The sequence below is a fragment of the Neoarius graeffei genome, chromosome 12, assembly GCF_027579695.1.
Source record: "Neoarius graeffei isolate fNeoGra1 chromosome 12, fNeoGra1.pri, whole genome shotgun sequence".
NCBI lineage: Eukaryota > Metazoa > Chordata > Actinopteri > Siluriformes > Ariidae > Neoarius > Neoarius graeffei.
This window is the reverse complement of record NC_083580.1, coordinates 56,219,172-56,233,157: the sequence shown is the minus strand read 5'-3', so window position 1 is coordinate 56,233,157 and position 13,986 is coordinate 56,219,172. Positions and strand designations below refer to the sequence as shown.

The 13,986-nt window shown below is 42.7% G+C and overlaps 1 protein-coding gene across 1 annotated transcript in view; it reads left to right on the top strand.

The window, feature by feature from the left end:
* The first annotated feature begins 2,140 nt into the window (after positions 1-2,140).
* Positions 2,141-13,986, top strand: part of elmod1 (ELMO/CED-12 domain containing 1) — a 45,991-nt gene continuing 34,145 nt past the window's right edge. Inside the window, exon 1 of the mRNA XM_060935099.1 lies at positions 2,141-2,177. Coding sequence (XP_060791082.1) covers positions 2,161-2,177 — 17 coding nt within the window. The 5' untranslated portion in view covers positions 2,141-2,160. The remainder of the gene's footprint in view (positions 2,178-13,986) is intronic.

The following is a 13,986-nucleotide window of genomic DNA, read 5'->3' as shown; positions in this document are numbered from 1 at the left end:
TAGATCATTAGATCAGTATTATTTTTTCCCCTCTTCAGTATTATTTGATATTTTGTTTTTAATAATAAAAAATATGATAATGATTATGTTCACTGTATTGTTAATATTATTAGTGTTTTATTATTTATTGTTAATATTTAATTTAATGTTAATTTATTATTATTTATTGTTAATATTATTAGTGTATTATTATTGTAATTATTATTGTTATTATGTATTCAATTATTTATTTGGCATGTGGTGCTTTTTGTATTGTCTAGAACATACATAAGATGAGCATATTATAGCAGCAAAATAGAAGCACAATCATTTGAATGCAGCAACATGCCAAATAAATAATTGAATACATAATAATAACAATAATAATAAATGCTTCCAATGTTATAGTGTTGTTTGTATTTGGTTGCATTCACTGCATGAATATATTTGATTGACAATTTGACTGACAGTGTTTTGGCATATTTAACATTTATCCTCCAAAATAAATCAACTGTTTTGGTTTAAGATTGTGCAAGCCTTCAAATTTTCTCACTGAACATTTCTCCTTCACATTTTTCACCTGTAGGCATGTGACAAGATTTAACATGATATTGCTCAACCTACCTCTGTAAAGTCAGCTAACAACTTATTAAAATGCACCAGAATTCAGCAAATAACATGTATGATAATAAAAAACTTCTGGGGGAGGACCCCCAGACCCCCCACTAATCATTTCCTTCAAACCAATGTACAACAACCTGTACAATCTGTTACACTGGCCAACCAATCTACATTCAAACTGCCATAATGTGTAGGGGGGCACTACAAGACACACATAGGCCTACAACACACAGATAAGGTGTATATCTCTGTGCAATATGATATGGTTATCAAATTAGAGGGTTATTTTCCAAAAAGTATATTGGGGCAGGGCGGCGGGGGCAGGGGCGGGTACGAGGCAGAGCCCCCCCACATAACCAATCCCAATTTAACCCCTGCAGGGCGGCACGGTGGTGTCACCTCACAGCAAGAAGGTCCTGGGTTCGAGCCCAGTGGCCGGCGAGGGTCTGTCTGTGTGGGTTTCCTCCGGTGCTCCAGTTTCCCCCAAAGACATGCAGGTTAGGTTAACTGGTGACTCTAAATTGACCGTAGGTGTGAATGTGAGTGTGAATGGTTGTCTGTGTCTATGTGTCAGCCCTGTGATGACCTGGCGACTTGTCCAGGGTGTACCCCGCCTCTCGCCCGTAGTCAGCTGGGATAGGCTCCAGCTCGCCTGCGACCCTGTAGAACAGGATAAGCGGCTGCAGATAATGGATGGATGAATACTATGGCCTGTTTTTGTGTAGCTTCATGATACAATCCTAAAGAAGTCCATTCCATGTTCAGGTTGTAACAGTACCAAATACAGAAAAGTTCAAGAGGTGTGTGTGTGTGTGTGTGTGAATTTTCCACAACGTACCATATATGTTAGGTTTATAAGATAAAACAAGCAATAAGAACATAAACAATCCTTTTATAATGAACAGTGCTTATAATGGCGGAACAGTGAATATCAGGCGGGGGGGGGGATTGGGACGAGCCTGTTTGCGCATGCGCGCTGCAAATCGGCCAGGGCACGCGCGTCGCATCTTATTGCATAGTAACAGGAGCATTTTAGAATAAGGTATTGTTATGGTTATTATTATTTTCATTCGTGCCGAAAATGTAAAGCGTACGTTGCTTATTAAATCTATCTGCGCTTTTTTTATATTTTATTTTATTTATTTATTTTTGTCAGAGGATGTTATGCCTGAGAATGTGCGCGGTTGTTATAAAATCTAAGCTAATCAGCTGATGATTAGCTTGACTGATGATCAAACCTCCTCATATAACGGATAAACTAATAGAAATGTTACCGCGGTCTGGATTTTTCAATCTCAGATGCATCGATAAACAGTGCTTGCTAAAGGGGCACGTCTCAATCCGACCAATCGGTTGCTCGAGAGGGTGCATATTAGAGCCCAGTCGTGACATGTAGTCTATTAACAGGGATGCAACAATGTAGATGTCGGTTAATGTTGCATTAGCATGTAATACTGCATCAGATTTATGCACTTGTTTACAGATTACTGCTTTAATTGTTGCATCGGATCTGTTGCGCAGGTGATACAGCGGATGAATCTGGGACAATAAACAGTCGCCATGAAGCATTTTTTAAGGTAAGAGGCTCCATCAATATCAATATCCAACCTGCTGTGTTTATTGTACAGGGTCCCAGGACTTCATTTTTTTTTTTTTTTTTTTTCTGATTTAGTCCCACATGTAATGCACTGGACTCAGGGTTACAATCATTCTGACGTGGATGTCAATGCCATGTGTTAGGGTTTGATGATATGGCAAAAAAAAAAAAAAATCATATAATCTTTGGTTTCTGCTTCATACCTCCTTTCTTGATTTTTGCATGTTAAGCCCGGAAACAAAATAACAAAGCAAACCTCATCTCATCTCATCTCATTATCTCTAGCTGCTTTATCCTGTTCTACAGGGTCGCAGGCAAGCTGGAGCTTATCCCAGCAGACTACAGACAAAAGGCGGGGTACACCCTGGACAAGTCGCCAGGTCATCACAGGGCTGACACACAGACACAGACACCCATTCACACTCACATTCACACCTACGGTCAATTTAGAGTCACCAGTTAACCTAACCTGCATGTCTTTGGACTGTGGGGGAAACCGGAGCACCTGGAGGAAACCCATGCAGACACGGGGAGGACATGCAAACTCCGCACAGAAAGGCCCTCACCGGCCACGGGGCTTGAACCCGGACCTTCTTGCTGTGAGGCGACAGCACTAACCACTACACGACCGTGCCGCCCGACCCAGGACTTCATTTTTTTATTTTATTTTTTCTGATTTAGTCCCACATGTAATGCACTTGTCTCAGGGTTACCATCATTCTGACTTGGATGTCAATGCCATGCGTTAGGGTTTGATGATATGGCAAAAAAACAAAAAATCATATAATCTTTGGTTTCTGTGTCATACCTCCTTTCTTGATTTTTGCATGTTAAGCCCGGAAACAAAATAACAAAGCAAACCTCATCTCATCTCATCTCATCTCATCTCATCATCTCTATCCGCTTTATCCTGTTCTACAGGGTCACAGGCAAGCTGGAGCCTATCCCAGCTGACTACGGGTGAAAGGTGGGGTACACCCTGGACAAGTCGCCAGGTCATCACAAGGCTGACACATAGACACAGACAACCATTCACACTCACATTCACACCTACGGTCAATTTAGAGTCACCAGTTAACCTAACCTGCATGTCTTTGGACTGTGGGGGAAACCGGCGCACCTGGAGGAAACCCATGCAGACACGGGGAGGACATGCAAACTCCGCACAGAAAGGCCCTCACCGGCCACGGGGCTTGAACCCGGACCTTCTTGCTGTGAGGCGACAGCACTAACCACTACACCACCGTGCCGCCCGACCCAGGACTTCATTTTTTTATTTTGTTTTTTCTGATTTAGTCCCACATGTAATGCACTGGACTCAGGGTTACCATCATTCTGACTTGGATGTCAATGCCATGCGTTAGGGTTTGATGATATGGCAAAAAAACAAAAAATCATATAATCTTTGGTTTCTGCTTCATACCTCCTTTCTTGATTTTTGCATGTTAAGCCCGGAAACAAAATAACAAAGCAAACCTCATCTCATCTCATCTCATTATCTCTAGCTGCTTTATCCTGTTCTACAGGGTCGCAGACAAGCTGGAGCCTATCCCAGCTGACTACGGGCGCAAGGTGGGGTACACCCTGGACAAGTCTCCAGGTCATCACAGGGCTGACACACAAACACAGACAACCATTCACACTCACATTCACACCTACGGTCAATTTAGAGTCACCAGTTAACCTAACCTGCATGTCTTTGGACTGTGGGGGAAACCGGAGCACCCGGAGGAAACCCACGCGGACACGGGGAGAACATGCAAACTCTGCACAGAAAGGCCCTCGCCGGCCACGGGGCTCGAACCCGGACCTTTTTGCTGTGAGGCGACAGTGCTAACTACTACACCACCGTGCCACCATCTTTTTTTATTATACAGGGAAATTAAAGTGTTAACACATGATATGACATAATAACATAATTAAGCTATAATAATGTAATTATTACGCAACATACATAACATCATAACCCAACAAGGTTTGGTTACTGGTGGCACAGTGCTGTAGTGGTTAGCACTGTCGCCTTACAGCAAGAAGGTTCTGGGTTCAAGCCCAGTGGTCAACAGAGGCCTTTCTGTGTGGAGTTTGCATGTTCTCACCGTATCTGTGTGGGTTTCCCCCAAAGACATGCAGGTTAGGTTAATTGGTGGCTCTAAATTGACCATGAATGGTTGTTTGTCTCTGTGTCAGCCTTGTGATGACCTGGCGACTTGTCCAGGGTGTACCCTGCCTCTTGCCCATAGTCAGCTGGGATAGGCTCCAGCTTGCTTGCGACCCTGCACAGGATAAGCGGTTACAGATAATGGATGGATGGATGCGCCCTCACACTGTGTTTGTTGACATTAATAGCCAATTTAAAAAGTTTGTATTTTACAAGACTACAGTATTTTACTGTAAAATGCATGCCGTGATTTTATTTTGAGTTTCCAGTGTCAGGACTTAACAGTCAGAGGTAAAGTTGTACCTAAGTTTTGCAAGGCAGGAAAGTCTTTAGGAGAGAAGAGATTGCACTTGCTTTGTGACATGACTGTAACATAACAGAAACTAACATTTTCATGGACATTCAACAGCATTAAATGTAACTATAAATGCATAAAAAGTACTTTTAATAAATAAAAACGTTGTAATCGTTGGCAAACTGTTGGTGTCGTGGAAGAGGAATTAAAACACTTGGGGATGTGCTGTTACAGGAAAATAAGCAACATAATTAGACCTTAATTTTAAAGGAGCTTGAGTAAAGCTTTAAAGGTACATGACATGCACATTCTCTAAATATGCAGTATATATAAAAAAGATGTATGGTATGCTTGGTGATACCACCCCAGTGGCAAGTAAGAGCATAATTTAGTAACTCTTTTTTCCCCCTCAAGATTGTAGTATAACAATAAAGTAAAAAGGATGGTTAAATAGAGGGGTGGATTACACACTGAGTCCTTATGAAATGTGATAATTCGATATTATTATACTTCCTTTCTCAGTGCAAAATTTCCTTGCAGTGACCCATTTTCGATTGCACTTCTCAGCCTTACTGCAAATTTTCATAATTAGTTTGACTGGTCTATCTATGGCCCATTTATCTCTATGTCCCAGATGAGCCTCTGAAGTCATGTTTTAACACCAGAAGCCAGCTTTCAAAAATGAGATGGAAAAACCAAAATATGGTGTTCTACATTGTGTGTGTTTTTTTTTTTTTTAAATTGCCTTGGTCAGCATTGACAGCTTTCTCATCATATGACTTCTCAGTTATCCTCATGTGAAAATTCTTTATTTTATGACAAAATATCCAGGTGGGTTTAAGCTACATTCAACGAAAAGTCATAACTCATCATTTACTGCCAATAACTAGGAAAAAAACAAACAAAAATAGCTCCAGCAAGTCAGAATTCCTAGTTGGGAACTTGGGGTGATCTTCTCCACTCATAATTTTAAAGCAAGTGACGTCAAAGTGATGTACAGTGGATATAAAAAGTGCACACACACCATTAATATGATAGGTTTTTCTGAAGTAAAAAAAAAAAAATTAGACCATGATAAATAATTTCAAAACTTTTCCCACCTTTAATGTGACCTCATCTCATCTCATTATCTCTAGCCACTTTATCCTTCTACAGGGTCGCAGGCAAGCTGGAGCCTATCCCAGCTGACTACGGGCGAAAGGCGGGGTACACCCTGGACAAGTCGCCAGGTCATCACAGGGCTGACACATAGACACAGACAACCATTCACATTCACACCTACGGTCAATTTAGAGTCACCAGTTAACCTAACCTGCATGTCTTTGGACTGTGGGGGAAACCGGAGCACACCCACGCGGACAACATGCAAACTCCACACAGAAAGGCCCTCGCCGGCCCCGGGGCTCAAACCCAGGACCTTCTTGCTGTGAGGCGACAGCACTAACCACTACACCACCGTGCCGCCCTTAATGTGACCTGTACAATTCAATTGAAAAACAAACAAATCTGTTCGGGAGAAAAACATAAAAAATAAAAAACATACAAAAAGCTGATTGCATAAGTGTGCACACCCTTAAACTAATACTTTGAAGCACCTTTTGATTTAATTACAGCATTCAGTCTTTTTGGGTCGGAGTCTATCAGCCTGCCACATATAGACTTGGAAATATTTGCCCACTCTTCCTTGCAAAAGCGCTCCAAATCTGTCAGATTGCGAGGGTGTCTCTTGTGCACAGCCCTCTTCAGGTCACCCCACAGACTTTCAATTGGATTTAGGTCTGGGCTCTGGCTGGGCCATTCCAAAACTTTTTTGGGGTCATTGTCGTGCTGAAAGATTAAATTCCTTTTCAGCTTCAGCTTTCTAGCAGACACCTGAAGGTTTTGGGCTAAAATTGACTGGTATTTAGAACTGTTCATAATTCCCTCCACCTTGACTAAAGCCCCGTTCCAGCTGAAGAAAAACAACCCCAAAACATGATGCTGCCACCACCATGCTTCACCGTGGGTATGGTGTTCTTTTGGTGATGCACAGTGTTGTTTTTGCGTTAAACATACCTTTTGGAATTGTGGCCAAACAGTTCAACCTTGGTTTCATCAGACCATAACACATTTTCCCACATACTTTTGGGAGAGTTGATGTATTTTTTTGCAAAATTTTGCCAGATCTGGATGTTTTCATTTTTTAAAGATTTTTGGGGGGGCTTTTTTCACCTTTATTGGATAGGACAGTGTAGAGACAGGAAATGAGCGGGAGAGAGAGACGGGGAGGGATCGGGAAATGACCTCGGGTCGGAATCGAACCCGGGTCCCCGGATTTATGGTATGACGCCCTACCTGGCCAGTTTTCATCTTGTCTTTTCATCAATTTTAGAGGGACATCCAGTTCTCGGTAATGTCACTGTTGTCCCATATAGATCAAGAAAGTTCTATATAATATAATATAATATAATATAATATAATATAATATATGTGGCAGCGGGGGCGCGGTCAAGCGTCAGTCTGTGAATGGAGGGCGGAGTTAGAGAAGGTAAGTGGCAGAATCACTACACCTGATGGGAATTAACCTGTGTTTGTGTGTCTTCCCTAGTGACTGTGCCCTATAAAGGAGAGGGAGAGCAGAGGAAGGGAGCTCTCCCCCAACCTGGACGCTTGTGTGCGTGCATGTGTGTGAGAGTGACTATAAAAGCTGAAAAGCTAAATAAAAGAGTTTTTGAGAACTCAGTTCTGGCCTGCCGTGCTTCTGTTCTTCACCCACCTAGAACTCTTGCTACAGTGGTACCGAAACCCGGGAGAGAACATTACAGAGCAGGGCATAATCATGCCAAACTTTGTCCTGGATATTTTCCCTGCTCGAACACACCCACTTTAATTCAGGAAGGGCCGTTAAGTAGTTGATTACCAGAGCAGGTGTTCGAGTACTCAGAAATGTACAAGACCAGGGTTGGAAACCTGTGATGTAGAGAATCACAGGATGGTGCCGCAAATGGCTGCGTTGGTGCACATTATGAACTGCAATTCCCACACCGCACTGTAAACAACTCTGACCAATTTTGTAATCCGTTTTGTTCTGGTTCTGCATCACATCCATACTTTCAGTTCAGTCACACATTATACAAGAGGTCTTTCTTTCATGCTCTGTCTTAAATAGTCAGTGAAAAGGAGATATACAGAAGCTTCTGAACAGTCATGTGCCTGGGGGACTTCACCAGTCTTTTTCCCGTGAGGGTGTGGAGTTTGGCGTGCAGGTCGATAACGTACTGAATTTCATTTTTACTTGTTGAAGGTCCCTCCTCCCAATTTTCATGCAGCACATCTAGAATGCCACGCGGCTTACGCCCATATAATAATTCGAACGGGGAGAACCCCGTGGAGGCTTGAGGGACCTCTCGCACTGCGAATAACAGGGGCTCGAGCCATTTATCCCAGTTGCATGCGCCCTCGCTTACGAATTTTTTAATTATGTTTTTGAGGGTGCGATTGAACCTATCGACTAGGCACGGCTCGTTTTTATTCGACACTGTATTTGACAAAGGGATATTGGCATATCCCCTTGACTCCGCTATACCGTGAGAAAACGGCCTTTTCCACACCGTTTGGCTTACACCAGTTTGTCACACTTCCTTTTGGGCTGTTTGGGGCGCCCGCTACGTTCCAGCGGCTTATGGATAGGGTCCTCCGCCCCCACGCCACCTACGCGGCTGCATACCTAGATGACATCATTATTTACAGTAATGACTGACCGCAGCACCTAAAATACCGGAGGGCCGTCCTTGGGTCGCTGAGGTGAGCAGGTCTCACAGCCAACCCGAAGAAGTGTGCAATTGGGCGGGTGGAAGTATGGTATCTGGGCTTCCACTTGGGCAATGGGCAGGTGCGTCCCCAAATCAACAAAACAGCAGTGATTGCGGCCTGCCTGAGGCCCAAGACCAAAGAGGGGGTGAGACAGTTCCTGGGGCTGGCTAGCTACTATCGTAGGTTTATACTTAATTATTCGGACGTCACCAGCCCGCTGACTGATCTCACTAAAAAGGGGGCACCAGATCTGGTCCAGTGGACGGAGCAATGCCAGCGGGCTTTCTCTGAGGTAAAGGCTGCACTGTCTGGGGGCCATTATTACACTCCCCTGACTTTGCTGTCCCCTTTGTTTTGCAGACGGACGCGTCGGACAGGGGACTGGGGGCTGTTCTGTCCCAGGAGGTGGAGGGGGAGGACCGTCCAGTGCTGTACATCAGCCGGAAGCTGTCGGTGCGCGAGGGCCGCTACAGCACAAAAGAAAAGGAGTGCCTCGCCATCAAGTGGGCGGTCCTCGCCCTCCGCTACTACCTGCTGGGGCGCCCTTTCACCCTCTGTTTGGACCACGCGCCCCTGCAGTGGCTCCACCGCATGAAAGATGCCAACGCGCGGATCACCCGTTGGTATCTGGCACTCCAGCCATTTAAGTTCGAGGTGGTCCACAGGCCGGGGGCGCAGATGGTCGTGGCGGACTTCCTCTCCCGTCGGGGGGGGAGGGGGGGGGGTGTTGGCTTCAGGCCGGACGGCTCCCTGGCCTGAGTCGGGTGGTGGGGGTATGTGGCAGCGGGGGCGTGGTCAAGCGTCAGTCTGTGAATGGAGGGCGGAGTTAGGGAAGGTAAGTGGCAGAATCACTACACCTGATGGGAATTAACCTGTGTTTGTGTGTCTTCCCTAGTGACTGTGCCCTATCAAGGAGAGGGAGAGCAGAGGAAGGGAGCTCTCCCCCAACCTGGACGCTTGTGTGCGTGCGTGCGTGTGTGCGAGAGTGACTCTAAAAGCTGAAAAGCTAAATAAAAGAGTTTTTGAGAACTCAGTTCTGGCCTGCCGTGCTTCTGTGCTCCACCCACCTAGAACTCTTGCTACAATATAATATAATCTATTTTCTCCACTTCTTGATGACTGTCTTCACTGTGCTCCATGGTATATCTAATGCCGTGGAAAATTTTTTTGTACCCTTCTCCTGACTGATACCTTTCAACAATGAGATCCCTTTGATGCTTTGTAAGCTCTCTGTGAACCCTGGCTTTTGCTGGAGGATGCAACTGAGTAAATGTCTGAACTTTATTTGGGGTTAATCAGAGTCATTTTAATTGATGGTGGGTGTGAACCCAAAAAGACTGAACGCTGTAATTAAATCAAAAGGTGCTTCAACAAAGTATTAGTTTAATGGTGTGCACACTTATGCAACCAGCTTATTGTATGTTTTTTATTTTTTATGTTTTTCCCCCTAACATATTTGTTTGTTTTTCAATTGAATTGTACAGGTTATAGGTCACATTAAAGGTGGGAAAAGTTTTGAAATTATTTATCGTGGTCTCATTTTTTTTTGCATCAGAAAAAACGATCATTTTAACGGGGTGTGTGCACTTTTTATATCCACTGTATATACATGCACTTTGGTTCCTACGGCAGCTGGCTTGACTGCAATCTGAAATCAATGCCTGTGTGCTGCACTTGATGTAAGTCACACTCATATATAAAAATGATTCAGAAGCATGTCGCGCACATGTGTGTGTGTGTGTTCTGGCAGTGGTGTAACCAGAAATTACTTTTGGTGGTATGAGGAAATATACTGATTTGTACCTGATTGGTGAGTGTGATGCACTCATACATTTCAGGCAGAGGTCAGACAGCAGTAGGAGTGGTGATGACACTAATTTTTAGTTGATTATTTAATTCACAATCTGCAGTCAAACAATCTTTCCATATTAATAACATTGCCGTTAAATACATTTATGAAAGTTCCACTGAAAATTATTAAAGCAATCTTAATAATAGGGTAAAATTATATCTTATATTATACAACCCCAATTCCAAAATGTTGGAATGCTGTGTAAAAATGTAAATAAAAACAGAATAATAGAAATCCTATATTTCATTGAAAATAGTACAAAGACAACATATCAAATGAAACTGAGATTTTTTTAAAAATATATGCTCATGTTGAATTTGATGCCAGCAGCATGTTTCAAAAAAGTTGAGACGGGGCATGTTTACCACTGTGTTGCATCACCTTCACTTTTAACAACACTCTGTAAATGTTTGGGAACTGAAGAGACCAATTGCTGTAGTTTTGATTCTTACGTGATATACAATTTCAGTTGCTCAACAGTTCGGGGTCTCCTTTGCTGTATTTTGCACTTCATAATGCGCCAAATGTTTTAAATGGGAGACAGGTCTGGACTGCAGGCAGGCCAGTTTAGCACCCGGACTCTTTTACTATGGAGCCATGCAGTTTTAATATGTGCAGAAAGCGGTTTGGCATTGTCTTGCTGAAAGAAGGAAGGCCTTCCCTGAAAATGATTTTGTCTGGATGGCAGCATATTGCTCTAAAACCTGTACATATCATTCAGCATTAATGATGCCTTCCCAGATGTACAAGCTGCTCATGTCATGTGCACTAATGCACCCTCATACCATCACAGATGCTGGCTTTTGAACTGTGCACTGATAACAAGCTGGATGGTCCCTCTCCTCTTTAGCCAGGACGACATCGTGTCCATGATTTCTAAAAAGAATTTCAAATTTTGATTGGTCAGACTATAGGACAATTTTCCACTTTGCCTCAGTCCATCATAAATGAGTTCAGGCCCAGAGAAGGCAGCAGTTATTTTGGCTATTGTTTATCTGTTTTTAACTTGCATTGGTAGATGCAGTAACGAACTGTGTTCACAGACTGGTTTTCTGAAGTGTTCCTGAGCCCATGCAGTGATTTCCATGACAGAATCATATCTGTTTTTAATGCAGTGTTGCCTGAGGGCCTGAAGATCACAGGCATCCAATGTTTTTCAGCCTTGTCCCTTGCATACAGATATTTCTCCAGATTCTCTGAATCTTTTAATGATATTATGGACCACAGATGATGTGATCTCCAAAGTCTTTGCAATTTTATATTGAAAAACGCTATTCTGAAATTGTTGTACTGTTTGCCCACGCAGACTTTCACAGAGCGGTGAACCCCTCCCCATCTTTACTTCTGAGAGACTCCGCCTCTCTTGGATGCTCTTTTTATACCCAATCATGTTACTGACCTGTTGCCAATTAATCTAATTAGAGGGTTTTTTTTAAACATTATACAACTTTTCCAGTCTTTTGTTGTCCCTGTCCCAACTTTTTTGAAGCATGTTGCACTAAATTCAAAATGAGCATATATTTTTTCAAAAAAACAATAAGATTTCTCAGTTTCAACATTTGATATGTTGTCTTTCTACTATTTTCACGCTTTACAGATCATCTCATTCTGTTTTTATTGACGTTTTACACAGCATCCCAACTTCATTGGAATTGGGTTTGTAAATCCTGATCTACTTTTTAAGTCCTTTACTACTTTTGTAATAAATTACAGCAGGCGGTTTCACCAGTTCTCACCTCCACATCTTTGTGCTTTTAGTGTAGTTGTCTGCCTTGAAGCTTTCAAACAGAAACAAGAAAATTCAAGCATCCCAATTTTCTGGTCCTGTTCCTCATTCACCAAAAATATGTAAATATCAGAATGTATTCATAAAAAGCTATTATTCTAATCAGTATAAATAATCTAATTACCTAATAGTGCATTCAGACTAATACTTTGTTAGCTCCTTTTTTCCTAGAAACATCCTGTTCTTATTTTAGACCCTATAGATTATTGATGTTAGTTGATAGAATATGTTGTGTATATATATATATATATATATATATATATATATATATACACACAGCCCTGCCTAGCAGTATTGGCACCCCTTAATTTTATTCACAACTTTTGTAATATCTCCAAAAATAAATGGAAATGGACACAATTTGCAATACCAAGATCTTTTAATTGAAGGTCCAAAGGAACTGAAAAGTTGTTTTCATTCAAAATAGGCATTTTAATTTCTAAGACAACAAAAAACAGAAATACAGCAGGTGCAGGAATATTGGCACCCCTCCTTAGTATTTGGTTGCACACCCTTTGGCAGTGATGACGGCCTCCAAACGTTTCCTGTAGCCATCAATGAGCTTCTTGCATTTGTCTTGTGGTATTTTCTCCCACTCTTCCTTCGCTATGCGCTCTAGGTCTTGGATATTTGAAGGATTCCTTCTGCCAATGGCAGATTTCAACTCCCCCCAAAGATTCTCAATTGGATTGAGGTCAGGACTCATTGCTGGCCATTTCAAAACAGTCCATTTTTTCTTTTCTAACCATTTTTGTGTGCTTTTAGATGTGTGTTTGGGGTCTTTGTCCTGCTAGAGTACCCAAGATCTTCGCCTCAAACCGAGCTTTCTTACACTGGGCAGGACATTTTGCTCCAAAATCTGTTGATAATCTTCAGATTTCATAATACCTATGACACGGGTAAGGCCTCCAGTCCCAGATGCAGCAAAGCAGCCCCACAGCATTATTGATCCTCCACCATGCTTGACTGTTGGTAGGGTGTTCTTTTCTTTGAATGCTTCATTGAAGCGCCTGTAAACATACTGCCTGTGAGAATTCCCAAAAAGCTCTACTTTTGTCTCATCTGTCCACAGGACATTTTCCCAGAAGGACTGTGGCTTGTCCAGGTTCTCTTTCGCAAACTCCAGACGCTCCTTTTTGTGTCTTTTTTTCAATAATGGGGTCTTCCTTGGCCTCCGCCCATGTAGCCCTGCTGTGTTGAGTGTCCGCCTTATGGTGCTTCTTGAAACAGTTACCCCAGACTGTTCCAGGTGGGCCTGCAGGTCTGTAGATGTTAACTGAGGTGATTCTGCCACCAATCGCACCAACCTTCAACGACTTCTATCATTGATTTTTCTCTTACCGCCATGCCCAGGGAGGTTCTTGACAGTTCCATGCTTCAAATATTTCTTAATAACATTACGCACTGTTGACACAGGGATACCAAGCTCTTTGGAGATGGCTTTATATCCTTTGGAGCTCTTGTGTTTGTCAACAACTGCATTTCTTGTTTCTTCAGACAGCTCTTTTGTCTTCACCATTGTGAAAAAGGGACTGAGTGAAGCAGTTGGTTTTTCAAAACACAAATCTCATCATTCATTGGCCATTTCATGTCACATGGGCACAGACAGGTCTTCACAGGTGATTTCCATTTGTAATTTACCATAAGTGAGTCAAATTAGGTTTAGTTAGGTTAGGTTTTAGGACTAACAGCAAAGGGTGCCAATACTAGTGATACAGCAAGATTTACCTTTTTCATTTTCATCTCATTATCTCTAGCCGCTTTATCCTTCTACAGGGTCGCAGGCAAGCTGGAGCCTATCCCAGCTGACTACGGGCGAAAGGCGGGGTACACCCTGGACAAGTCGCCAGGTCATCACAGGGCTGACACATAGACACAGACAACCATTCACACTCACATTCACACC